The following is a 27502-nucleotide window of genomic DNA, read 5'->3' on the forward strand; positions in this document are numbered from 1 at the left end:
AGGACCTGGTTGGGGATGGGGACAAGGACCTGGTTGGGGACAGGGACAGGAACCTGGTGGGGACAAGGACCTGGTTGGGGACGAGGACAGGGACCTGGTGGGCACAGGAGAGGGATGGGACATGGGTGAGGATGGGAAAATGACCTGGTGGGGATGGGACAGGGATGGGATGTGGGTGGGGATGGAACAGGGACCTGGTGGGGACAGGGACAGGGATGGGACAAGGACCTGGTGGGGACAGGGACAGGACAGGGATGGGTGTGGGGACAGAGTGAGGATGGGGACAGGGTTGGCTTAAGTTTGGGGACAGGGACAGAATAAGGATGGGGACAGAGGTGGTTCAAGGTGGGGGACGGGGACAGGATGTGGATGCGGACAGTGACAGGATGGAGATGGGGACAGAGATGGTTCAATGCTGGGGACAGGGACAGGACCTGATGCGGACGGGAGTGGGGACAGCGGTGGGACCTGATAGGGACAGGGACAGGAACTGATGGGGACAGGGACGAGAACAACCACGGCAATGGGAGCAGCACAGGGACGCTGCAGCCACCCCTTGGGGACAGAATGGGGACAGCCACCCCTTGGACTGGGGACCTGCCCCCCCCCCCCCCCCGGGGTGCTCTGGATGTTTTGGGGGGGGGCGACAGGATGACACACAGAACACAACACACGACCACACAGCTGTCCCCGTGTCCCCCCTGTCCCCAACCCTGCTGTCCCCCCCTTTATCCCCGCAGTGCCCGGTGCTGAAGGGGCGAGTACAGAAGATCCTGTACTGGCGGTGGGGGGAGCCACCTCCCCCTGTGGCTGCCCCCCCCGGGGCCCCCCCCGAGGGGCCCCCCCCGGCATTGCAGGGTCGTTCCGAGCGCGAGTTCTTCGTCAAGTGGGTCGGGCTCTCCTACTGGCACTGCTCCTGGATCAAGGAGCTGCAGGTATGGGGGGGGCCCCATGTGTACACCCCCCCCCCCCCACAAACCTTGATGGGGGGGCACCCCCAGCTACCCCCTGATATCGGGGTGGCTTGATGTAGCCAGGTTGGGGGGACCTGATAGGTGAGGGGGGGCTCCAGTGTATGGGGGACTTGAGATTGGGGACACCCTGATACACCCGCTTTGGGGGGGGGCCCATACTGGGGTGCCCTGATACACCCAGCTTGTGGGGGGGGGGCCATACTGGGGGGACCCCTATATACCCCCTCGGGGGGGGCACAGTATTGGAGTGCCTTGATATATTCAGATTGGGGGTCCTGATACTGGGGTCCCCAGTCTTGGGGGCACCCTAGTATCCCCAGCTGAGGGGATCTGGAGGGTTCCCCAGGACTGGGGACACTCCAGTATCCCCAGCTGGGGGGGCCTGGAACTAGTGGCACCCCAGAATCCCCAGCTGGGGGGGCCTGGCGCTGGTGACACCCTGATATACCTAGCAGGGGGGATGTGGGGGGTTCCCCGGCACTGGGGACACCCCAGTATCCCCAGCTGGAGGGCCTAGGACTGGTAACACCCCAAAATACCTGACTGGGGGGGGGTCTGGGAGGGTCCCTGGGCTTGGGGACACCCTGATATCCCCAACTGGGTGGCCTGGGGCTGGTGACACCCCAAAATACCCATCTGGGGGGGGGCCTGGGAGGATCTTTGGGCTTGGGGACATGCTGATATCCCCGGCTGGCGGGGTCCCCAATATTTGGGACACCCCGATATCCCCAGCCTTGGGGGGGGATCCCCAATCTTGGGGACCCCCCACAATCCCCACTTCAGGGACGCTGTGATGTGCAGTGCTCCCCCTGGGTCCCCAAGACACCCCCGTCCCTAGGGCAGGGGGAGAGGAGCAGCACCCCAGTTCCTCACTCCCCCCCATTCCAGGAGCCCTGGGGGGAGCAGGGGGGGGTTGCCCCCCCCCCAATTAATTTGGGGGTGTGTCCCCCCGTTCCCCCCCCCACAGCTGGAGATCTTCCACCTGGTGATGTACCGCAACTACCAGCGCAAGAACGACATGGACGAGCCGCCCCCCCTTGACTATGGCTCGGGGGACGACGACCCCAAGAGCGAGAAACGGGGGGCTGGGGGAGACCCCCTTTTTGGGGGGATGGAGGAACGTTTCTACCGCTACGGCATCAAACCCGAGTGGATGACGGTGCATCGCATCATCAACCACAGGTAGGGTAGCACCCATGGGTGCTACGTGGTGCCCATGGGATCCCCCGGGCCCCTTGCCCCTCCCGCCCCAAACTGGGAGGGGATGGGTGGCATCAGCATGGGGGTAGGGGAGCGCCTGGGTGGGGTTTGGGGACACTGCTGGCACCTGTGGGGACACTCTGGGCACCCTTGGGTCTTCTAAGGACACCCCCAGCACCCATGGGTGCCCCCCCTCCCCTATTGGGAGCAGTTGGGCACTGTCCTCAGATGACCCCGTGTCCTGTCCGGGTGTCCCTGTCCCCGAGTGACCCCGTGCCCTCCGTGTGTCCCTGTCCCCAGGTGACCCCGTGCCCTGTGTGTCCCTGTCCCCGAGTGACCCCGTGCCCTCTGTGTGTCCTTGTCCCCAGGTGACCCTGTGTCCTGTCCATATGTCCCTGTCCCCAGGTGACCCCGTGTCCTGTCCGAGTGACCCCACGTCCCCTCTGTGTCCCCAGGTGACCCTGTGTCCTGTCCGTGTGTCCCTGTCCCCGAGTGACCCCATGTCCCCTCCATGTGTCCCTGTCCCCAGGTGACCCCGTGTCCCCATGTGACCCCGTGTCCTCTCTGTGTGTCCCTGTCCCCAGGTGACCCCATGTCCCTGGGTGACCCCTGCGCTGGGGTGTCCCCAGTGTCTCCCTGCTGGCAGCCGGTGATGCCGGTGACAGCGGGTGACCCTTGGTCACTCGGGTGACCCTTCCACGTGCCCCGCTGTCACCCACACCCTGGTGGCACGTGGCAACCCCTGCCTGGCCCTGCATTGTCCTGGCTGTCCCGGTGTCCCCATGGGTGCCTGGTGTCCCCATGGGTCCCTGCTGTCACCCGTGGGTGCTCTGTGTCCCCGAGGGTGTTCGGTGTCCCCGTGGGTGCCTGCTGTCACCTGTGGGTGCCCATTGTCCCTGCAGGTGCCCGGTGTCCCCAGGCGCCCGCTGTCCCTGGGTGGCTGGCGTCCCCCCTGGGTGTACATTGTCCCTGTGATGCCTGATGTCCCCTGGGTGCCCATTGTCCCACAGGTGCTCGTTGTCCCCACGACACCCAGTGTCCCCATGGTGCCTGTTGCCCCCCGCGGTGCCGGGTGTCCTCCAGGTGCCCGTTGTCCCCGCAGTGCCCAGTGTCCCCTGGGTGCCCGTTGACCCCATGATGCCTGGTGTCCCCTGGGTGCCTGTTGGCCCCACGACGCCCAGTGCCCCCATGGTGCCCATTGTCCCCGTGATGCCCATTGTCCCCCGGGTACCTGTTGTCCCCTGGGTGCCCGTTGCCCCTGCGGTGCCCAGTGTCCCCGTGGTGCCTGTTGCCCCCATGGTGCCCAGTGTTCCGCAGGTGTCTGTTGTCACCACGATGCCCATTACCCCCATGACATCTATTTTCCCCCGGGTGCCTGTTGTCCCCACGACACCCGGTGTCCCCTGGGTGCCCATCGCCTCTGTGGTGCCCCTTGGCCCCATGATGCCTGGTGTCCCCTGGGTGCCTGTTGTCCCCATGACACTCGGTGCCCCCATGGTGCCTGTTGCTCCCCGCGGTGCCGGGTGTCTCCCGGGTGCCCGGTGCGGGGCGTGACGGCGTGCCACGCAGCGTGGACCGGAAGGGGCAGTACCACTACCTGGTGAAGTGGCGGGACCTGCCCTACGACCAGGCCACCTGGGAGGAGGACGAGATGCCCATCCCCGACTATGACCTCCACAAGCTGGCCTACTGGAAGCACCGGTAAGGGACACGGGGACACGGCAAGGGACAGGGAGACACTGTGGGGACACGTGTTTCCAGTAGGCATATTCCCCAGTGAGGGACGTGGGGACGCGGGGGGAGCACAGGGACATGGGAACATGCCTGCTGGAAGCACCAGTGAGGGTCATGGGGACAGGAGGATGTGGGAACATGGGGGGACATGGGGACATGCCTACAGGAAGCACTGGTGAGGCTGGGGATATGGGGATGGGGGGGACATGGGGACATAGGGGGACATGGGGACACAAGGAGGACGTGGGGACATGCCTACTGGCCATGTGCCCCCGTGTCCCCATGAGTCCCCCGATGTTCTCATGCTGCCATGTGTCCCTGTGTTGTCTCTGTGTTCTCATGTCTGCATGTGTCCCCTGTCCCCTCCATGTCCTTGTGCCCCCCTGCGTCCCCTGCCATGTCCCCATCCCTCCTGGTGTCCCTCCTTGTCGCTGTGTACCCCCCGTCTCCCTGTCCTCCCTGGTGTCCCTGTTCCTCCTGTCACCCACCGTGTCCCCATGTCCCCCCATATCCCTGTGGCCCCCTTGTTTCCTGTCCCCCCCATGTCCTTCTGTCCCCCGCCATGTCCCCAGGGAGGTGTTCATGGGGGAGGACCCGGCCCAGCCCCGGCGCTACAAAAAGAAGAAGAAGGAGACGCCGGGGGAGGGACCCCCCGACTCCCCCACCAACGACGTGAGTGCCTGGACACCTGGGTGTCCCCCCCCACTGCACCCTTGGGTCCCCCCTATGGACCCCTCCCATCAGACCCTTGAGTCCTCTGGACGCCTGGGTCCCCCCCATCATCCCTGGGGTCCCCCAGATGCCTGGGGGCATCGGTGACCCCCTGGGGTGCCTGGGTGCCCTGGCGGGGGGGGTTGACCGCCCTGGGTCCCCTGGGACCTTCACAGCATCAGTGACCCCCTGGGGTGCCTGGAGGGGGGGTTGAACACCCAGATACCTGGGTCCGCCACCCACTGACGCCCTCTCCCCGGCAGCCGACGGTGAAGTACGAGACGCAGCCGCGGTTCATCACGGCGACGGGCGGCACCCTGCACCTCTACCAGCTGGAGGGGCTGAACTGGCTGCGCTTCTCCTGGGCCCAGAGCACCGACACCATCCTGGCCGACGAGATGGGGCTGGGCAAGACCATCCAGACCATCGTCTTCCTCTACTCCCTCTACAAGGAGGTGAGGTCGCTCTCGCCTGGTTCCTGGTGTCACTCGTTTGGCCCTGGTGTCACTCGTTTGGCCCTGGTGTCACCCACCTGGCCTTGGTGTTTCCTACTTGGCCCTGGTGTCTCCCCTTTGGCCCCCGTGTCGCCCACCTTGCCCCCAATGCCACCTGCCTGGTCCCCGGTGTCACTTGCTTGGCCCTGGTGTCACCCACCTGGCCTTGGTGTTTCCTACTTGGCCTTGGTATCTCTCTCTTGGCCCCCGCTGTCACCTGCCTGGTCCCTGGTGTCACTCGCTTGGCCCTGGTGTCAGCCACCTGGCCTTGGTGTCACCTGCCTGGTCCCTGGTGTCACCTGCTTGGCCCTGGTGTGACCCACCTGGCCTTGGTGTTTCCTACTTGGCCCTGGTGTCTCCCTCTTGGTCCCTGGTGTCACTCGCTTGGCCTTGGTGTTTTGTACTTGGCCCCCAGTGTCACCCACTTGGTCCCTGGTGTCACCCACTTGGCTCCTGGTGTCACCCGCCTGGCCCCTGGTGTCACCTGCCTGATCCTGGTGTTACCTGCCTGGCCTCAGTGTCACCCACGTGGCCGCTGGCGTCACCCGCTGCTGTATCAGCCAACCTGGGGTGTCACCGTGTCCCTGCCTGTGTCCCCACGGGCATCCCTGGGGTCTTACTCCCACCGGAGACATTTTCGTACCCCTACAACCACCCCACACTGTCCCCACGTCCTCCAAGGCCCCCTTCCACACTGTCCCCGTGTGCCACACCGTCCCCATGTCCCCCAAGGACCCTGTCCCACGCCGCCCCCCCCCATCCCCCTGTGTCACACTGTCCCCACGTCCCCCAAGGGCCCCGTCCCCGTGTCCCCGTGTGACGCGCTGTCCCCCAGGGCCACACCAAGGGCCCGTTCCTCGTCAGCGCCCCGCTCTCCACCATCATCAACTGGGAGCGGGAGTTCCAGATGTGGGCCCCCGCCTTCTACGTCGTCACCTACACCGGGGACAAGGACAGCCGGGCCATCATCCGCGAGAACGAGTTCTCCTTCGATGACAACGCCATGAAGGGGGGCAAGAAGGCCTTCAAGATGAAGGTGAGCTGGGTGCTGGGGTCCCCTTGGTGGCGGGTGGGGGGGCTGCACCCGGATGCCTGGGTCCCTTTTAGGGTGTGGGGGGGCTGCACCCGGATGCCTGGGTCCCTTTTAGGGTGTGGGGGGGCTGCACCCGGATGCCTGGGTTCCTTTTAGGGTGTGGGGGCTGCACCCGGACACCGGGGTCCCTAGGGTGTTGGGGTGCTGGCGGTGATGTAGACAGAGGGTTCCCAGGGGGTTTGGGGTACCAGGGGGTGGCCTGGATGCCTGGGTCCCTGAGGGGTGTTTGGGGTGACCTGGATATTGGGGTCCCAGGGAGTCAGGGTGCTGGGGTGGCCTGACATGAGAGTCCTGGGGGGTCAGGGTGCTGGGGGGTTGGGGTATCCCAGGCACAGGGGTCCTGGGGGGGTTGGGGTGACGTGGTGGCCTCATACTGGGGTCCCAGGGGGTCAAGGTGGTGGAGGTGCAGGGGCTTGGGGTGCGCCGGCCACCGGGGTCCTGGGGGATCAGGGTGGTGATGGTGCAGGGGATCGGTCGGGGTGCCCCAGCCACGGGGGTCCTCCGGCGGGGTGGGGGGGACACCCATGGGTGCTGACGGCCGCGGCAGCGGGAGGCGCAGGTGAAGTTCCACGTGCTGCTGACGTCCTACGAGCTGATCACCATCGACCAGGCGGCGCTGGGCTCCATCCGCTGGGCTTGCTTGGTGGTGGATGAGGCCCACCGCCTCAAGAACAACCAGTCCAAGGTGCCTGGACGCCTGGGTCCCTGGGGAGGGGGGGCACCCAGATACCTGGGTCCTCTGGGTGCTGTTGGGGGGTGACGTTTGCTGGACATCGGGGTCTGTGGGTGCCCTGGGAGGGTGGGAGGTGCTCCCAGATCCTGGAGTCCTGGGCGTGGTGGGGTTGTTCCTGGATCCTGGGGTCCATGGGTGCCCTGGGGGGGTTGCTCCCAGGTGCCAGGGTCCATGGGTGCCTTGGGGGGGGGGGGCATTGGGGGTCACTCCTGGACATTGGGGTCCTTGGGTGCCTGGATGGGGGTCAGAGGGGTTGCTCCCGGACGCCGGGGTCTGTGGGTGCCCTGGGGGTGTGTGTGGGGTGTCGCTCCCAGATGCTGGGGTCCATGGGTGGGGGATCAGGGGGATCAATCCCGGACGCTGGGGTCCGTGGGTGACGCCCCCCCAGTTCTTTCGGGTGCTGAACGGGTACAAGATCGAGCACAAGCTGCTGCTGACGGGGACCCCGCTGCAGAACAACCTGGAGGAGCTTTTCCACCTCCTCAACTTCCTCACTCCTGAGCGCTTCAAGTATGTCCCCTTGTGTCCCCCGGTGTCCCCTCCTGTCCCCTCCCCTGCCCTGAGGTCCCCCTGTCCCCCCCTGCATCCACCCGCATCGCTCTGTCACTGGTGTCCCTGCGGCTCCTGCGTCCCCCCACCCTGTGTCCCCTGGTGTCCCCTCCGCTCCCATGGGGTCCCTTCCATCCATTCCCATGTCCCTATGCCCCTGTGCCCCACCACATCATGGCTGTCCCCGTGTCCCCCCATGTCACAACTGTCCCCCACACCCCCATGTCACTGCTGTTCCTGCCTCTCTGTCCCCCCACGTCATGATTGTCCCCCTGTGTCCCATCCCACAGCCGTTCCTGTGTCCCTCCGTGTCAACCATCCCTGCGTCCCCCCGTGTCACTGCTGCCCCCATGCCCCTTCACCCCACTTCATGGCTGTTCCTGCGTCTCCCCATGTCATAGCCGTCCCCCCATCCCTGTGTCCCCCCACGTCACAGCTGTCCCCACATCCCCCATCCCACGGCCATCCCTGTGTCACTCTGTGTCACGACCGTCCCCCACTGTGCCCCATGCCGTGGCCGTCCCCATGTCCCCGTGCCACTTCATCCCACCACGTCCTGGCTGTCCCTGTATCTCCCAACATCGTGGCCATCTACGTCCCCATCCCCGTGTCCCTGCGCCCCTCTCCATGTCACATTGTCCCCCCTCCCCAGCAACCTGGAGGGTTTCTTGGAGGAGTTTGCCGACATCTCCAAGGAAGACCAGATCAAGAAGCTCCACGACCTGCTGGGTCCCCACATGCTGCGGCGCCTCAAGGCCGACGTCTTCAAGAACATGCCGGCCAAGACCGAGCTCATCGTCCGTGTCGAGCTCAGCCCCATGCAGAAGTACGTCAGACGCCCGGGTCCCTCGGGATGGGGTGGGACGGGAAGCACCCGGACGCCTGGATCCGTGGGAAAAGGGTGCACCCGGGCACTGGGGTCCATTGGAGTTGGTGTCAGTGGAGCTCAGTCCCATGCGGACGTACGCCGGGGTCCCCTGGGTGCTTGGGTCACCCGAACGCCTGGGTCCCCCGGGAAGTGGAGGGGAAGGCAGGCACCCGGACACCTGGGTCCCCCCCGGGGAAGTGGGGGGGAAGGAAGGCACCCGGACGCCTGGGTCCCACCGACCTCCCCGTAGGAAGTACTACAAGTACATCCTGACGCGCAACTTCGAGGCGTTGAACTCGCGGGGTGGCGGGAACCAGGTGTCGCTGCTCAACATCATGATGGACCTGAAGAAGTGCTGCAACCACCCCTACCTCTTCCCCGTCGCCGCCATGGTGGGGGCCGCGGGGGGACAGAGGGACGGGGTGGAGGGGACAGGGGACATGGAGGGGTCGGAGGGATGACGGGGGGGGGGATAGAGGGATGTGGAGTAGGGGGATATGGGGCATGGTGGGACATGGGGACATGGAAGGGTTGGAGGAATGTGGAGGGGGTAGAGGGACATGGGACATGGGGACATGGAGGGGATAGAGGGATGTGGGACATGGGGACGTGGTGGGACATGGAGGGGTTGGAGGGATGTGGAAGGGATAGAGGGACGTGGGGTGGAGGGACATGGGACATGAGGACGTGGAGGGACATGGGGACATGGAGGGGTTGGAGGGATGTGGGGTGGAGGGACATGGAAGCATAGTGGGAGGTGGTGGGGACATGGCGGTATATGGGGACGTGGAGGGGTGTGGAGGGGATAGAGGGATGTGGGATGGAGGGACATGGAAGGGACATGGGAATGTGGAGGGCTGTGGAGGGGATAGAGGGACGTGGTAGGACATGGGGACACGGATTGGAGGGACGTGGGACAAAGGGACATAGGATAGAGGAACATGGAAGGGACAGGAGAACATGGTGGGGACGTGGAGCGGTTGGAGGGACATGGAGGGGATAGGGGGTCATGGGGTGGAGGGACCTGGGGGGACATGGAGGGATTGGAGGGACGGGGAGGGGACAGCGGGACATGGGACACGGGGGGGACCTGCGCTGGAAGCACATGGAGGGGATGCAGAAGGGACAGAGTGATGTGGGCTGGAGGCTGGGGGACGTCAGGGGACACCGGGGACCAGCGAGGTGACGTCCCTGTCCCCAGGAGTCCCCGAAGCTGCCGAGTGGTGCCTACGAGGGGGGGGGCCCTGATCAAGGCCTCGGGGAAGCTGCTCCTGCTGCAGAAGATGCTGCGGAAGCTGAAGGAGCAAAACCACCGGGTGCTCATCTTCTCCCAGGTGGGGTGGCCGGGACCTACAGGGACCCCCCCGGGACCCCCCCAGCCCCCCCCCAGAGCCAGTGGGTGCTCATCTTCTCCCAGGTGGGGAGGCTGGGACCCCCAGGGACCTCGCCAGCGCCTGCCCCCCCGAGCCACTGGGTGCTCATATTCTCCCAGGTGGGGCAGCCAGGACCCCCAGGGCCCCCCCTCCTAGCCCCCCCTGGGGCACCTACAGCCTCCGCACCCACCCCCAGAGCCAGCGGGTGTTTGTCTTCTCCTGGGTGGGGGGGACCAGGACCCCCCCCCAGACTCTCTAGAGACACCCAGCCCCCAACCCCAGCACCCCTGGGTGCTCCCAGTCTAACCAGTGCTGGTACCAGCATACTTGGTTAATCCCACTCTGACCAGTGTCTGTCCCAGCATCTCTGGGTGCTCCCAGTTTAATCAGCACCTAGTGCCCCAGCACCCCTGGGTGCTCCCAGTCTAACCAGTACTGGGTGCCCCCAGCCCCCCGCGTGCTCCCAATTTAACCAGTGCCCATCGCAGTCCCCCTGGCTGTTCCCAGTGTAACCAGTACTGGGTGCTCCTAGCCTCTCTGGGTGATCCCACTCTAACCAGTGCCAGTACCAACATCCCTGGTTAATCCCAGTCTGACGGGTGCCCGTCCCAGCTCCTCTGGGTGCTCCCACTGTTGACCAGTACTGGGTGCCCCCAGCACCCCTGGGTGCTCCCAGTCTAACCAGTGCCCGCAGATGACGAAGATGCTGGACCTGCTGGAGGATTTCCTGGACTACGAGGGCTACAAGTACGAGCGCATCGACGGGGGCATCACGGGGGCCCTGCGCCAGGAGGCCATCGACCGCTTCAACGGTAGGACCCTGGCGTCCGGGGGCACTCAGGTGGTCGGGGGGGGGCACCCAGGCATCTGGAGGGGGCCCACGTGGTCAGGGGGGACCAAGGTGATGGGGACAACCAGGTAGTCAGGGGGACCCAGGCGTCCAGGGAGGGACCCAGGTGTTTGGGGGGATGACACCTGGGTGGCCAGAGGGACCCAAGTGTCCGGGGGGGCACCCAGGAGTTCAGGGGGCACCCAGGAATTAAGGGGGCACCCAGGTGTCCAGGGAGGGACCCAGGCATCCGGGGGATCCAGAACTTCAGGGGGCACCCATTTGTCTGGGAGGGACCCAAGTGTCCTGGGGACCCAGGCATCTGGGGAGGAACCCAGGCGTTTGGGGGGGGGACCCAGGCATCTGGACCCTGCACCCCTCCCCAGGAAGGATAAGGGGACACACACCCCCCTTGGGGTGCTTGGTGGGGGGGTGGGGGGCAATTTCCCTGGGTGCAGCCACACTGACGGGAGGGGATAAGATAGAGGGGTTTGGGGGCTCTGGCTCGGGGGGGCCATCCCCCCCTGCTGATGCCAGGGGTCGGTGCTGGGGGGTTTGGAGGGGTCCTGGGTTTAGGAGGGGGCAGCACTGGGGAACTGGGGGGTCCTGGGTTTGGGGGGGCCAGTCCCCCCATGCTGATGCTGGGGTGGGCAGCGCCAGGGGGGGTTGGAAGGTCCCGGGTTTGGGGGGACCGGCCCCCCCCCCGCTGACGCCGGGGGGGCAGCGCCGGGGGCGCAGCAGTTCTGCTTCCTGCTGTCGACGCGGGCCGGGGGCCTCGGCATCAACCTGGCCACCGCCGACACCGTCGTCATCTTCGACTCCGACTGGAACCCCCACAATGACATCCAGGTCTGTCACTTGCTCGGCATCACCCACCCAGCACCCTGTCACCTGCACAGCATCAGCTGCCCAGCACCCTGTCACCCACCCAGCACCATGTCACGCACCCCAGCACCCTATCAACTGCTCAGCATCACCCACCTGGCACCCTGTCACTTGCCTGGCATCCTGTCACCCACCCAGTGTCACCCACCTTGGCACCCTGTCACTCCCACCCGGTGTCACCCACCCAGCACCCTGTCACCCGCCCTATCACCCATCCTGATACCCTGTCCCCAGCCCTCCTTCTGTCCCCCCCACTGTGTCCCTGTCCCCCACTGCCACCACGGACCCCACCACCGTCTCCCTGCTCTGACAGGTCCCCCACCCTGTTCCCTACCACCCTGTCCCTGCTCTAGCAGGTCCCCCACCGGGTCTGCGACCACCATGTCCCTGCTCTGACATGTCCTCCATGGCCTTGGCCCTGCTCTGATGGGTTCTCCCACCACCACATCCCTGCTCTGGTGTTCCCCTCACCGAGTCCCCCACCACCATGTCCCTACTGACGTCCCCCCACCCTCTCCCCCACCACCATTTCCGTGCCCTGACGCGTTCCCCATCTCCACATCCCTTCCCCAACACATCCCAGCTGATGTGTCCCTGTCCCCACAGGCCTTCAGCCGGGCGCACCGCATCGGCCAGGCCAACAAGGTGATGATCTACCGGTTTGTCACGCGCGCATCGGTGGAGGAACGCATCACGCAGGTGGCCAAGCGCAAGATGATGCTGACGCACTTGGTGGTGCGCCCGGGACTGGGCTCCAAGGCCGGCTCCATGTCCAAGCAGGAGCTTGATGATATCCTCAAATTCGGCACTGAGGAGCTCTTCAAGGACGAGAATGAGGGTCAGCGCCCAGCGGGGTTGGGGATGGGTGGGACAGGGTGTGCTGGGCTTTGGGGGGGATGTGGGAGGCCATAGTGGGCCATGGGGGGCTATGGTGGGACATGATGAGATGTGGGAGGCCACGGTAGGATGTGGGAGGCCGTGGTAGGACATGGGAGCCCATGGTGGGCTGTGTCTGGGCCTGCGAAGCCATGATGGGATGTGCAAGGTCACAACGGGGCCATGATGGGTCATGCAGAGCTGTGGTGGGGTGTGCAAGGTCATGATGAGTCATGCAAAGCTATGGTGGGACGTTTGAGGTCATGATGGGATGTGCGAGGCCACGGTAGGATATGCGAGGCCATGAAATGTTATGCAAACCCATGATGGAATATGCAAGGTCATGATGAGGCCGTGGTGGGACACGTGGAGTCGTGGTGGTGCTACGACAGGTCATGAAAAGCCATGATGGGACATGCAAGAATGTGATGGGGCCATGATGGGGCCCATGAGGCTGCGGTGGGGCATGTAGGGCCATGATGGAACACGTGAGGCCATGATGGGACACATGAGGCTGTGATTGAAGGTACGATGCCATGATGGGGTGTGAGAGGCTATAACAGGGCTGTGATGGGACATGTGAGGCGGTGACCAGGTGTATGAGGCTATGCCACGCTGTACCAGGCTGTGATAGTCCATGTCAGCGTGTTTCAGGCCATTCTGGGCCATGTTCGGCCACGTCAAGCTATGCCGGACCTTGTCAGGCTGTGTTGGGTTGTGCCAGGCCATACCAGGCCATGTTGGGGCATGCCAGGCTGTGTTGGGTCATGTTGGACCATGTTGAGCTGTGTCAGGCCATATTGGGTGTGTTGGACCATATTGGGCCACGCTGGACTGTGTTGGACCACCACAATGGAGTGTGTAGGGCCACAGTGGTCCACGCTGGGCTGTGTGGGCCATGTCGGGCCATGTTGAGCCGTGTTGGGCTGTGCTGGACTATGTTGGGCCATGCTGGGCTGTACTAGGCCATGTCGGGCCGTGTGGGGCCATGTTGGACCATGTTGAGCCATGTGAGGTCATATTGGGCCACGTTGGACCATACTGGGCCACGTTGTGCTGTACTGGGCTGTGTCAGTCTATGTTGGGCGGTGTTGGGCCTTGTTGAGTCATGTTGGGCTGTGCTGGACCATGTTGGGCCATGCTGGGCTGTACTAGGCCACGTTGGACCATGTTGGGCTATGTGAGGCCATACTGGGCCACGTTGGACCATACTGGGCCGTGTCGGGCCATGTTGGGTTATGTCGGGCCATGTTGGGCCATGCTGAGATGTACTAGGCCATGTGGGGCCGTGTTGGACCATGTTGGGTCGTGTGAGGTCACATTGGGCCATGTTGGACCATACTGGGCCGTGTCAGGCTGTGTTGGGCTGTGTCAGCATATGTTGGGCCGTGTCGGGCCATGTTGGGCCATGCTGGGCTGTACTAGGTCATGTCAGGCTGCGTTGGGCCACGCTGGGCCATGTTGAACCACGTTGGACAGTGTTGGACCATGTCAGGCCGTGTTGGGTTGTATTGGGCCGTGTTGGACCATGTTGGGCCATGCTGGACCGTACTAGGTCATGTCAGGCCGTGTTGGGCCATGTTGGAGCATGCCAAGGCCATGTTGAGCCGTGCCAGGCCCTGATGGACCAAGTCAGGCCGTGTCAGCAGCGTGTCGCCGGCGCAGGGGAGAACAAGGAGGAGGACAGTAGCGTCATCCACTACGACAATGAGGCCATCGCCCGCCTGCTGGACCGCAACCAGGATGCCACCGACGATGCCGACGTGCAGAACATGAACGAGTACCTCAGCTCCTTCAAGGTGGCCCAGTACGTCGTGCGTGAGGAGGACAAGGTGCGCCCGGGGGATGGGGACATGAGGACACGGGACAGGATGTGAAGGGGGGGACGGTGGGGACAATGGATATGGTAGAGTTGGGGATGATGAAGATGAAGATGATGGATATAGAGATGATGGGGAGGGGGACACTGGAGATGATGGAGATAGAGGTGATGGGGAAAACGGGTGATGGAGATGGGGACGATGGAGGTGATGGAGGTGGAGATCGTGAGCATGGGGATGATGGAAATGATGGGGACAATGTGGTCAGTGACAATAGGGATGGGAACAATGGAGATGATGGAGATGAGGATGATGAGGACAGTGGAAGTGGAAATGATAGATCAAGATGATGGAGAGGAGGAGGGTGGAGATGAGGATGAGGATGATGGAAACAATGGAGATGAGGATGATGGGATTGGGAACGATGGGGACGATGGAGATGGAGGTCATGGGGATGATAGAGATGGAGGTGATGGGGATGAGTATGATAGAAGTGGAGATGGGGATGATGAAGACGACGAGGATGGGTACGATGATATAGATATGAAGGTGATGGGAATGATGGAGGTGGAGGCGATGGAGATGGGAGATGATGGGGACAATGCAGATAATGGTGGTGGGGACGATGGGGATGGGGGATGATCAGGGTGGAGCTGACGGAGCTGGGGACGCTGGAGCCAGCGATGACAGACGTGGTGGTGGCAACCTCAGGCCAATGAGATTTCAGCGGGCGCCCGCGGGTGCCCTGGGTGGCCGCTGACAGTGCGTGTGCCGGCAGATCGAGGAGATCGAGCGGGAGATCATCAAGCAGGAGGAGAACGTCGACCCCGACTACTGGGAGAAGCTGCTGCGACACCACTACGAGCAGCAGCAGGAGGACCTGGCGCGCAACCTGGGCAAGGGCAAGCGGGTGCGCAAGCAGGTCAACTACAATGATGCCGCCCAGGAGGACCAAGGTGAGCACTGGGAAGGCACTGGGAGGCACTGGGAGGGCACTGGGAGGATGCTGGAACACACTGGGAGTTACTGGGAGGGGTTCTGATGCACTGGGCACCCTTGCCCAGGAGAACTGAGGTGGGTACAGGGCAGCTGGGGACACTGGGAAGCTCTGGTAAGGTGTTAGGAGGGCACTGGGACATACTGGGAAGCACTGGTAAGGTACTGGGACATGTTGGGAGGACACTGGAGCAGACTGGTCAGTTACTAGGACACAGTGAGAGGGCACTGGGGGAGTCCCGATGCACTGGGTACCCGCACCCAGGAGGACAAAAGCGGGTATAGGGCAACTGGGAGCAGTGGGTGCCGGAGCTGGGGGGTTGGGAGGCACTGGGAGTGAGCTCTGTCAGTACTGGGAGATACTGGGATGGTCTGGGAGGCACTGGGGGGGAGTCTCGATGCCCCAGTAGGGGCACTCAGGAGGACCAAGGTGGGGTACAGTGCAATCAGGAGGTTACTGGGATGTTCCTCAGGAGCACTAGGACAGATTGGGAGGGGACTGGGACAGACTGGGAGGGCTCTGGGCTAGCCTGTCCTACATCTGGGGGTGGGGAGGGTGGTGAATTTGGGGTATGGGGCAGATTTGGGGGTGATTGGGGGGTACAGGGGTTGTTGGGGGTTGTCAGGGGGTATTTGGGGGTGTCAGGGGATCTTTGGTGGGTGTCAGGGGTTCTTTGGGGGGTACGGGGGTGTTTGGGGGGTGTCAGGGGTTCTTTGGGGGGTACAGGGGGTGTTTGGGGGGTGCCAGGGGTTCTTTGGGGGTACGGGGGGTGTTTTGGGGTGCGGGGGTGTTTGGGGTATGGTGGTACGTGGGTGCTGACGGTGCCCCCCAGACAACCAGTCCGAGTACTCGGTGGGCTCCGAGGAGGAGGACGAGGACTTCGACGAGCGGCCGGAGGGTGAGTGACCTCTGTGTCCCCGTGTGTCCCCGTGTGTCCCCAAGTCCCCTCGTGTCCCCCCATGTCCCCTCTGTCCCCCCTTGTCCCCTTTGTGTCCCCCTCTGTCCTCTCCCATCCTTCCATCTCCCCGTGTCCCCCCTGTTCCCACACGTGTCCCCCCATGTCTCCTCTGTCTTGCCCGTGTCCCCTCATGTCCCCTGTGTCCCCTCTGTGTCCCCTCTCTGTCCTCCAGTGTCCCCTCGTGTCCCCCCCATGTATCTTGTGTCCCTCTGTGTCCCCCCACGTCCCTCCGTGTCCTCTCTCTGACCCACCGTGTCACCTCTCTGTCCCCTTTTGTCCCCCTGAGCCCCCCCTCCCTGTCTGAGGAGGGGTCTGGCGTGGCACTGAGGGAATTGGGGGGGTCCTGGGTGGCACAGGGGGGGCCTGGGGGGGGGGGGGGTCAGGGTGCTGTAGGGGAGGTTGGGGTGCCCTGGGCGGGGGGGTGTCAAAGTGTCCCAGGGTGGGGGTTCGGGGTGCCCTAGGAAGGGTGGGGGTGCTGTGGGAGGGTTGGGGTGCCCCAGGGATGGGGGTCGGGGTGCTGGGGGGTGGGTGCTGACCCCCCCCCCCCCCCCAACCCCAGGCCGGCGTCAGTCCAAGCGGCAGCTGCGGAACGAGAAGGACAAACCCCTGCCCCCGCTGCTGGCCCGGGTGGGCGGCAATATCGAGGTGGGGACCCCGGGGCGTGGGGGGGGTGGGGGGCACCCGGACACTGGGGTCCGCTGGGGGGGGTGCTGGGATGCCAGGGGCCCTGGCGGGGGGGGGGGTGAGGGATGTCCGGACGCCGGGGTCCACTCCGGGAGAGGGAGGGTGAGGGGGTGCCCAGACACCTGGGTTCCCGCCCCCCCCCCCCCACCAGCCACCTGGGGGGTCAAGGGGCACCCGGACACTTGGGTGCCCCCGTTCTGGGACAGGGTCCCCCCCCGACCACCTGTGTCACCCCCGGACAGCTGGATCCCCCTGGGTGCCCATGTCACCCCCCCTGCCATGTCCCCCTGAACACCTGAGTCCCCCAGACACCTGTGTCGTCCCCCCCCCCCCCCCTCGTCAAGACACCCATGACCCCCACCCACTCGTGACCCACCCACCTCCCCCCCCCAGGTGCTGGGGTTCAACACACGGCAGCGCAAGGCCTTCCTGAACGCAGTGATGCGGTGGGGGATGCCCCCCCAGGACGCCTTCACCTCCCAGTGGCTCGTCCGCGACCTGCGCGGCAAGACCGAAAAGGAGTTCAAGTAGGTGACATCGGGGACAGGCGGTGGCATTGAGGACAGGTGGGGGTGCTGGGGACAGGCATTGGTGGCATCGGGGACAGGCGGTGGCACCAGGGACAGGCAGTGGTGGCATCGGGAACAGGCGGTGGCGTCAGGGACAGGCGGTGGCACTGGGGACAGGCGGTGGTGCTGGACACAGGCAGTGGCGGTTGGGATAGGGGTGACAGCGGGGACAGGCGGTGACAGCAGGGACGGGCAGTGGCAGCAGGGACAGGTGGGGCAGGATGGTGGGGTACCCGTGTGTGTCCTCATGTTCTTGTGTCCCCGTGTGCGTCCCTGTGTCCTCGTGTGTCCCCCATGTCCTTGTGTCCTCATGTTGTCCTCATGTCCCCACGTCACCCATGTCCCCATGTTCTTGTTCTCATGTGGGTATCCCCATGTCCTTATGTTCTCATGTTGTCCCCCATGTCCCCACATCCCCATGTCTTTGTCTCCATGTGTCCCCCATGTCCCCATATGTGTCCCCCACGTCCCCATGTGTGTCACTGTATCCTTTTGTCCCCATGTGAGTCCCCCATGTCCCCATGTATGTCCCCATACGTGTCCCATGTTTTATTGTCCTGTGTCCCTCTATGTTCCCCCATGTGCTCATAGTGTCCCCATGTCGTTATGTCCCCGTGTGCATCCGTTTGTCACCATGTGTCCCTGTGTCCTCCCCATCTCCGTCTTTATCTTCCCACGTCCCCCCCGTGTCCCTCTTGTCCCATGTCCTGTGCCCCGCCGTGTCCCTGTGTTCCCCCATCCCTGTACATCCCCATTGTCCCCTGTTGCTGTCCCTATGTATCCCCATCTTCTCATGTCCCCCTGTGTCCCCATTGTCCCTTGTCCTTCTCTGCCCCCCATGTCTGTGTGTCCCCATCTTCCTGTGTCCCCATCATCTCATGTCCCTCTGTGTCCCCCCATGTCCCAGTGTCCCTGTGCTCCCCCATCGTCCCGTGTCCCCCTGTGTCCCTGAGCCGCGTGATGAGCCCTTACTCAGCCGAGCGCCATCGCTGTCGGTTTTCCTGGGGACCGGACGAGCCCGTGTCCCCCTCACCCCGACACAGAGTCACCCCCGGGGTCCCCATGTCCCCTCGGGGGGTCGGGTCTGGCTCAGGGGACGCCAGAGTGGTGGCAGGACCCGGCCAGAGCTGGCACAGCCCGGGACGGGCGCTGTGATGAGGGGACAGGCTGATGGCGCGGGGACATCGGGGACACTGGGGCCATCAGGGATACTGGGGACACTGGGGTCAGGGATGCTGGGGATAGGGATGGGAACAGGGTCCCTTGGGATGGGGACACTGGGGACAGGGACAACGATGGGGACCATGGGGTCAGGGACCCCAGGACGGGGACAGGGATGGGGACTGTGGGGACAGGGAGTATGGGGACAGGGATCCTGAGCATGGGGACAGGGGACACTGGGTACAGGAGCTATGGAGACAAGGGACACTTGGGACAGGGGCCTTGTGGAGGGGGACTACGGGGACAAGGGTCCCTGGGGACAGGGTTATGGGGTCAAGGGACCCTAGGGACAGGGACCTCGGGGATGGTGACAGGGACCCTGAGAATGGGGTCTGTGGGGACAAGACCTTGAGGACAGAGACAAGGGACCCTGGGGATGGGGTCTGAGGGGACAAGGGACCCTGGGGAGGGGGTCTATGGGGACAAGGGACCCTGGGGAGGGGGTCTGAGGGGACAAGGGCCCCTGGAGGGGCCGGGGGAAGGGGTGGCAGCAGGCGGTGGCCCTGAGCATGTCCCCCAGGGCCTACGTGTCCCTGTTCATGCGTCACCTGTGCGAGCCGGGGGCCGACGGCTCCGAGACCTTCGCGGACGGGGTCCCCCGGGAGGGGCTCTCGCGGCAGCAGGTGCTGACCCGCATCGGCGTCATGTCCCTCGTCAAGAAGAAGGTACGACCCCCCCTCCCCGGGGCGCCCGGGTGTCCTCCCCGGGTGCCTGGGTCCCCGCTGGACACCTGGGTCCCCTCCCCGGGTGCCTGTGTGTCCCCCCTCCAGGGTGCCCGGGTTCCCTCTGGGTGCCTGGCTCCCTGTATAAATCTGTTTAGGGGGGTGCAGCTCCCAGACACTTGGGTCCCTCCTGGATGCCTGCGTCCCCCTGCATGCCTGGGTGCCCCCCCCGGACACCTAGGTGCCCCCTCAGCCACCTGGGTGCCCCCCCCCCCCCCCCGAGACAGCTGGGTCCCCTCTGGGTGCCTGGCTCCCTGTATGAATGAGTGCTTGGGGGGGTGCAGCTCCCAGACACCTGGGTCCCTCCCCGATGCCTGGGTGCCCCTGCATGCCTGGGTGCCCCCCCCCCCCCCCGACCCCTGACACCTGGGTGCCCCCGTAGGTGCAGGAGTTCGAGCACATCAACGGGCGCTGGAGCCTGCCCGAGCTGGCCCCGGAGCCCAGCGCCGACTCCAAGCGCTCCTCCCGCGCCTCCTCCCCCGCCAAGACCTGCCCCCCCAGCCCCGAACAGAGCGGCCCCCCCCAGCCCCGGCCCCCCCACGCCCGGTACTGGGGGACAGGGGACAGGGACATGGGGCCGGGGCGGGTGACGGCGGGGACAAGATGGGGATACGGGGATGGGGATATGGGAGACAGGGTGGGGATGGGATTGGGGGGGGGGTGTAGGGGAGGACATGGGGAACAGGATGGGGACAGGGGATGGGGGGGGGACCCAGGGGACAGGGGAGGACATGGGGGTCAGCATAGGGACACGGGGATGGGGGACATAGGATGGGGATGGGGACATGGGGGACGGGATGGGGACATGGGGATGGGGGGGATGGGATGGGGGGACATGGGATGAGGACACGGTGACATGGGGGACAGATTGGAGACACAGGGATGGGGAACATGGGATGGGGGGACACGAGGGACAGGGGACAGGGACATGGGGGACAGGATGGGGACAGAGGGACAGGGGACATGGGGGACATAGGGCAGGGACATGGGACATGGGGGGATGGGACAGGGAATGGGGACACAGGGGACATGGGGACGTGGGGACAGGGTGCGGGGGTGATGTGAGGACATGGGGGACAGGGGACAAGGACACTGGGGACAGAGCATGGGGACATGGGGATGCCGGGCTGGGCACGGGGACGTGGGGGACACAGGGACAGGGGCCCAGGGACACGGGCAGGGTGCTGGGGACACCTCGTGTCCCCATGTCCTAACGTCCCCTGTCCGCAGCCACGCCGGCGCCCAGCGAGCGTGGGGACGGGCCAGGGCCACCCCCAGACAGGGACGATGGTGACACCAGGGACGAGAAGGAGCCTAAAGGCCCCGAGAAGATGGAGACAGAGGTGGGTGACAGGGCTGTCCCCAACCCTGTCCTCCTTGTCCCTGTCTGTAGTGATGTCTTCCCTGTCCCTGGTGACGTCCTCCCTGTCCCCATCCCTGTCCCTAGTCGTGTTCTCCTTGTCCCCGACTCTGTCCCCATCCTTGTCCCCGATCAAGTCCTTTCTGTCCCCAACCCTGTTCCCAATCATGTCCTTGTTGTCCCTGTCCCCAATCGTGCCCTTCCTGTCCCCAACTCTGTCCCATCCCTGTCCCCAACCCTGTCCCCAGTCATGTCCTCGTTGTCCCTGTCCCCGTCCCTGTCCCAGTCCCTGTCCCCCATCGTGCCCTCCCTGTCCCCAACCCTGTCCCTAGTCATGTTCTCCTTGTCCCTGCCTGCCCCAACCCTGTCCCCACCCCATTCCCACTCGTGTCCCCCAGCCCTGTCCTCCGCCCCATCCTTGTCCTTGTCCCCAACCCCGCCTCTGTCCCCAACGCTGTCGTCACCCTCCTGTCCTTGTCCCTGTCCCCTCTCTGTCCTCTTCTCCCACCCTGACCCTGTGTCAGGATGTCCTGTCCCCATCCCCGTCCCCTCTGTCCTTGTCCCCTCGCTCCCCATCCCTGTCCCCTCCCCACCATTGTCCCCATGCCCCCCTGCGGTCACTCTGGGGGTACGGGGAGGGGGGGATGTCATGATGGGGGTACCCAGGCATCCGGGGTGATGCCCCCCCCCCCCCCCACCCCGTCCCTACAGCCTCCTGTCCCCGAGATGCCACCGTCCCCAGGCGATGGCAGCGAGGCCGAAGGGCCGCGGAAGGGAGAGGAGGAGGAGGGACCCGGCCAGCGGGAGCCCGAGGCCGAAGGGCCCCCGGCCCGCGAGGAGCGAACAGGTGAGCCCCCACCCCCGCCCCATCCTGGGTGTCCAGGGCACCCAGGGCTTTGGGTGCCCCCCTCCACCACCATCCCTCTAGGGCACCCAGGGCTTTGGGTGCCCCCCCCAAATCCCCCAGGCCACCCAGGTGTCTGAGCACCCCTGCCCCTCCCTGCAGGCTCCGAGGCCGAGAAGGGTCCCGGGGGAGAGAAGGGCGACGAGAAAACCCCCCGAGGAGGAGCCCAAGGAGCGGCCGGGGGATCTTGACCCTAAACGAGGTACCTGGGGGCGGGGCTTGACTGCAGGGGGCGGGGTCTAGCCCACCCAGGGCTGCAGCCAAGTCAGAAGGGGCGGGGCTTAACCAAAGGGATGCGCCTGGAGCATCTCTGCTCTTAATCTTGTCACGTTCACTGTGAAGCCTACTGATGGCTGATAACGTCTTCCTGCTTACTGGGGTGGGGGCGGAGCTTGGGGTGGTTTGGGGAGGTCAGAGTGGGGTTGCAAAATGGTGCTGACCCCCGTGTGTGTCCCCCACGCAGAGGAGGTGAAGGCCGAGAAAGAGCCCAAGCTGGAGGCGCGTGCCAACGGCCGGCGGGATGACAAAGCCGAGAAGCCGCGCTTCATGTTCAACATCGCCGACGGCGGCTTCACGGGTGAGTGGGTGACGGGGAGGGGGGGGCCGGGGAGGGGCCGGGGGGGACACGCCAGGGTTCCCGCCTCCCTGACACCCCCACCCGCAGAGCTGCACACGCTGTGGCAGAACGAGGAGCGCGCCGCCATCTCCTCGGGGAAGCTCAATGAAATTTGGCACCGGCGCCACGACTACTGGCTGCTGGCCGGCATCGTCCTGTATCCTTCCGGCACGCGTGGGTGTCCCCCGTCCCCGGCACGTGGGGGTGTCCCCTCCCCGGCACACGTAGGTGTCCCCTCCCCGGCACGCATAGGTCCCCTCGCGGCACTCCTGGGTTCCCCCACGGGTGCTGTCATCCTCCCCAGGGTTGGTGCTGGTGGCAGCACCAAGGAGGGTGACACTAGGGTGGGGGTGACCCAGGGGCGGGTGACGCAAAGGCGGTGGTGATGTTGGGGACGGTGGTGATGGTGACGCTGGGGGCAGTCCTCAGGGGGAGGTGACGGAGGAGGAGGTGATGTTGGGGACACGGTGACGCGGTGACGTGGTGGCTGTCCTTAGCGGCCACGACTCTGTGTGCTAGCAGGGGTGACCTGGGCGGGGGTGAAGGTGACCTTCGTGATCTGGTGACAGTGACACCGTGATGGTGACACAGTGACAGGGTGACAGTCCTTAGCGCAGAGCCATGGTTCCAAGCGCTGAACAGAGATGACCTTTGGGGGGGACAAAAGGAACACTGGGGACAGGGTGACGCCGTGAGGGTGATGTGGTGACGGTGATGTGACAATGACACAGCGGTGGTGATGCAGTGGCACGGTGACAGTCCTTAGCATGGGGGGGATGAGAGGGACGTTGGGGACAGGGCAACGCAGTGATAGTGATGTGGTGATGTGGTGAAGGTGATGCAGTGACGGTGACAACGGCTTTGGTGACACAGTGACGCGGTGACAGTCCTTAGCGTGCAGCCACGGCTCTGCGTGCTGGACAGGGGGATGACCTGGGGAGAATGAGGGGGATGCTGGGGACAGGGTGACGTGGTGATGGTGACGCGGTGATGGTGACACAGTGGTGACACGGTAATGTTGACATGGTGACAGTCCTTAGCATGCAACCACAGCTCCGTGTGCTGGAGGGGGGATGACCTGGGGGGACAAGAGGGAGACGTTGGGGACCGGGTGACATGGTGACGGTGATGCAGGAACGTCGTGATGTTGTGGTGGTGACACAGTGACGCGCTGACAGTCCTTACCGTGCAGCCGTGGCTCCACGTGCTGGACGTGGGATGATGTGAGGAGGAATGACAGGGACATTGGGGACAGGGTGACGTGGTGACACGGTGACATAGTGATGGTGATGCAGTGGTGATACGGTGACGTGATGCTGATGGGGTGACAGTCCTTAACGTGCTTCCACGTCTCCGTGTGCTGGCTGGGTGATGACCTGGGCGGGGACAAGATGACGTGGTGACAGTGACATGGTGACACGGTGACGTGGCGGTGGTGACACAGCAGCGGCCCTTAGCACGCAGCCATGGCTCCGCACGCTGGTTGTGGGGGTAAGGGGGACACTGGGGACAAGGTGACGTGGTGACATGGTGATGTAGTGACACGGTGACAGCCCTTAGCGCGCAGCCAGAGCTCTGTGCACTGGACAGGGTATGATGGGAGGGGGTGAGAGGGACACTGGGGACAGGGTGACGTGGTGACGGTGATGCGGTGACTCGGTGATGCGGTGGTGATGCAGCGATGGTGCGGTGACGGTGACGTGGCGGTGACAGTGCTGTGGTGACAGTCCTTAACATGCATCCGCACCTCCGTGCGCTGGCTGGGTGATGACCTAGGGGATGTTGGGGACAAGGTGGCACGGTGACGTGGTGGTGATGGTGACACAGTGACGTGGTGATGGTGACACGGTGATGTGGTGATGGTGACGCGGCGGTGGTGACGAGGCGGCAGCCCTTAGCACGCAGCCACGGCTCCGCGCACTGGATGTGGGGGGTGAAGGGGGAACGTTGGGGTGACGGGGTGACACGGTGACACGGTGACACGGTGACACGGTGACAGTCCTTAGCGCGCAGCCACGGCTACGCGCGCTGGACGGACATCCAGAACGACGGCGCCTTCGGGGTCATCAACGAACCCTTCAAGGGCGAAGCCTCCAAGGGAAACTTCCTCGAGATGAAGAACAAGTTCCTCGCACGCCGCTTCAAAGTGAGTGCACGAGGGCTCGCACGAGGGTTTGCATGAGGGTTGCGCTTGCACGGGGCTGGCGCCAGCCTGGGGCTCGAGCCAGGGCGGTGCTGGTACAAGAAGCACGCGCAGCGGTTGCTTTTGCGCCGGGGGCTTGCACGAGGGTCTCGCACGAGGGTCTCGCGCTAAGGTTGGGCTTGTGCCGAGGGCCTCGCACGAGGGCCGGTTTCAAGCCGGGGGTCTGCTGCCTCGTACCAGGGGCGTGCTCAAGGGCCGCGCTTGCGCAAGGGGCTTGCATGAGGGCTGCGTACGTGCGAGTGTGGCACTCGTGCAAGGGCTGCGCTCGCACGAGGCTTTTGCACAAGGGCCTCGCACGGGGACCAGGCTCATGTGAGGCCTGGGCTCCCGTGAGGGTTGGGCTTGCACAAGGGTCCGGGCACAACAAGTTCTTGCACAAGTGCCCAGGTAGGGGGGGAGGTGGCCACGGAAAGGGGGCGGAGCTTGCACGTGGGCTGCGCACGAGAGGGTGGGGCTCGGCCAATGAGGGGCCTCGTGCAAGAGGCTGGTGGGGGGTGAGGTCAGCGATGGGTGCCCGGACGCCTGGGTCACCTCTGGGCTCTGTTGGGGTGTGAGGTCACAATGCGAGGTCAGAGTTGGGTGCCTGGACGCCTGGGTCCTCTCTGGGCGTTGTTGGGGTGTGAGGTCAGAGTTGGGTGCCCGGTTGCCTGGGTGCTCTAAGCGATGGGTGAGGTCAGAGTCGGGTGCCTGCATGCCTGCGTCCTCTAAGTGATTGGTGAGGTCATAGGCGGGTGTCCGGATGCCTGGGTGCTCTCTGGGGCTTGTTGGGGTGCGAGGTCAGAGTTGGGTGCGCGGGTATCTGGGTCCTCTCTGGGCCCTTTTTGGGTGTGAGGTCAGAGTTCGGTGCCTGGACGCTTGAGTCCTTCCTGGGCCTTGTTGGGATATGAGGTCAGAGTTGTGTGGCCGGATACCTGGGTCTTTCCTTGGCCTTGTTGAGGTGTGAGGTCATAGTTGGGTGCCTGGACGCCTGGGTCCTCTCTGGGCGTTGTTGGGGTGTGAGGTCAGAGTTGGGTTCATGGACACCCAAGGTCAGAGTTGGGTGCCCGGATGCCTGGGTCCTTCCTGGGCCTTGTTGGGGTGTGAGGTCAGAGTTGGGTGCCTGGACGCCTGGGTCCTCTCTGGGCCTTGTTGGGGTGTGAGGTCAGAGTTGGGTGCCCGGACGCCTGGGTCCTCTCTGGGCATTGTTGGGGTGTGAGGTCAGAGTTGGGTTCATGGACACCCAAGGTCAGAGTTGGGTGCCCAGATGCCTGGGTCCTCTCTGGGTGTTGTTGGGGTGTGAGGTCAGAGTTGGGTGCATGGACACCTTGGTCCTCTCTGGGCCTTGTTGGGGTGTGAGGTCAGAGTTGGGTGCCCAGATGCCTGGGTCCTCTCTGGGCGTTGTTGGGGTGTGAGGTCAGAGTTGGGTGCATGGACACCTTGGTCCTCTCTGGGCCGTGTTGGGGTGTGAGGTCAGAGTTGGGTGCCCAGTTGCCTGGGTGCTCTAAGCGATGGGTGAGGTCAGAGTTGGGTGCCTGGACGCCTGGACACTTTCTGGGCCTCGCTGGGGTGTGAGGTCGGAGTTGGGCGCGTGGATGCCTTCAGAGTTGGGCGCCTGCGTGCCTGGGTCCTCTAAGCGACGGGTGAGGTCGGAGCTGGGTGCCCGGACGCCTGGGTCCCCTCCGCCACCCTTCTCCCTTTCCGCTCCCCCCCCCCCCCCCCCCCCCCCAGCTACTGGAGCAGGCGCTGGTGATCGAGGAGCAGCTCCGTCGCGCCGCCTACCTGAACATGACGCAAGACCCGAGCCACCCCGCCATGGCCCTCAACACCCGCTTCGCCGAGGTCGAGTGCCTGGCCGAGAGCCACCAGCACTTGTCCAAGGAGTCGCTGGCGGGCAACAAGCCCGCGAACGCCGTCCTGCACAAGGGTAAGAGGCGGGTGGGCCGGCGCGCCCGGCGCGGACGCCCCGTGTAGCGCCTCGCACCTCTGTACCGCGCTCTCAATCATTAAAGTGGGGTTCTCCTCCCAACCGGCTCCCGGTGTATCCTTGCTCTGCGTGTGCTTTCTGGCGGCCGGAGGGGGGCGGAAAGGGTGCAGGGGGGTGGCGGGGCAGCTGCTGGAAGGTCCCTGAGGGGTTTTTGGGGTGTGAGTAAACCTGGAGTAAGCTCGGAGTAAGGCGGGGTGCGGATTTAGGGCGGCCACGGGGCTCCGGGGTGCGTGAGGAGCAGGCGGGTGCCTCTGTCGCTTTGCGCTAAGATGTATCTGCTGAGTGTCTGTAGTGTAAGTCTGGAGTATGTCACTAGTATGTCCCGTGTACTTCTGGAGTATGTAACGTATTTACCCAGAGTATTTGGGGGGCATGGAAGGAGTATATTCTGAGTATCCCGGTGGCCAGCGTAGCCCTGGTGCATGTAATGAGTAAGCCTGGAGTAATGCTGATGTACGGACGGGGTCTCCCTGCTTGCATGTCACGGCTTTGCCTGGAGTATCCCTGGGGTATGGGCAGTATTTTCCCAGAGTACTTCTGGTGTATGCCCAGAGTATCTCTGGTCTATTTAATGAGTAAGCCCGGAGTACTCCAGAGGAATGTGCTGAGTATAGCCCAGAGTATCTCTGGTGTCTGTAATGTCTTTGCCAGCAGTATCACTGGAGTAAGCAGTGAGTATCATTGGTGTAGGCTGATGGATCTGTGCAGAGGATCTCTGGGGCCCGGAGGAACTCAGGGGCTGTGTAATGAGTATCCCCAGAGTATCGGTGATATGGCTGCAGCCTCTTAGCCCTGAGCAGGAGCAAGTGATGAGGATGCCCAGAGTATCTCTGGGGTGGCTATAGCATGGATCTGGAGTATTTCTGGTGTATCCAAGGAGTATACCTGGAGTATCTTTAGTGTGTCTAAGGAGTATATCCAGAGTATCTCCGGAGTGCTTAAAGAGTGTATCCAGAGTGTCTAAGGAGCATACCCAGAGTATCTCTGGTGTATCTACAGAACATGCCCAGAGTGACTAAGGAGTATCCCCAGAGTATCTCAGGTGTCACTAAACATTATACCTGGAATAGCTCTGGTGTGTCTAGAGAGTATCCTGGGGTGTTTAAGGAGTATGTCTGGAGTAACTCCAGTGTAGCTACAGCGTAGACCCTCAAGTGCCTAAGCTT

At 64.2% G+C, this 27502-nt stretch overlaps 1 protein-coding gene across 1 annotated transcript in view; it reads left to right on the forward strand.

The window, feature by feature from the left end:
* CHD3 (chromodomain helicase DNA binding protein 3) overlaps window positions 1–27502 on the forward strand; it is a 49205-nt gene that overhangs the window by 18951 nt on the left and 2752 nt on the right. Inside the window, 31 exon segments of the mRNA XM_030007049.2 lie at window positions 741–935; window positions 1942–2156; window positions 3744–3875; window positions 4481–4580; window positions 4883–5074; window positions 5949–6149; window positions 6754–6891; window positions 7328–7449; window positions 8141–8314; window positions 8607–8748; window positions 9558–9590; window positions 9592–9690; window positions 10424–10541; window positions 11283–11407; window positions 12050–12281; window positions 13985–14151; window positions 14918–15095; window positions 15969–16034; window positions 16654–16739; window positions 17172–17305; window positions 19089–19233; window positions 19673–19804; window positions 19806–19836; window positions 20521–20627; window positions 20629–20633; window positions 21362–21497; window positions 21657–21756; window positions 22018–22131; window positions 22219–22327; window positions 24184–24316; window positions 26081–26276. Of these exon segments, the coding sequence (XP_029862909.1) occupies window positions 741–935; window positions 1942–2156; window positions 3744–3875; window positions 4481–4580; window positions 4883–5074; window positions 5949–6149; window positions 6754–6891; window positions 7328–7449; window positions 8141–8314; window positions 8607–8748; window positions 9558–9590; window positions 9592–9690; window positions 10424–10541; window positions 11283–11407; window positions 12050–12281; window positions 13985–14151; window positions 14918–15095; window positions 15969–16034; window positions 16654–16739; window positions 17172–17305; window positions 19089–19233; window positions 19673–19804; window positions 19806–19836; window positions 20521–20627; window positions 20629–20633; window positions 21362–21497; window positions 21657–21756; window positions 22018–22131; window positions 22219–22327; window positions 24184–24316; window positions 26081–26276 (4057 nt within the window).

This window comes from Aquila chrysaetos, unplaced genomic scaffold (genome assembly GCF_900496995.4).
Source record: "Aquila chrysaetos chrysaetos unplaced genomic scaffold, bAquChr1.4, whole genome shotgun sequence".
NCBI lineage: Eukaryota > Metazoa > Chordata > Aves > Accipitriformes > Accipitridae > Aquila > Aquila chrysaetos.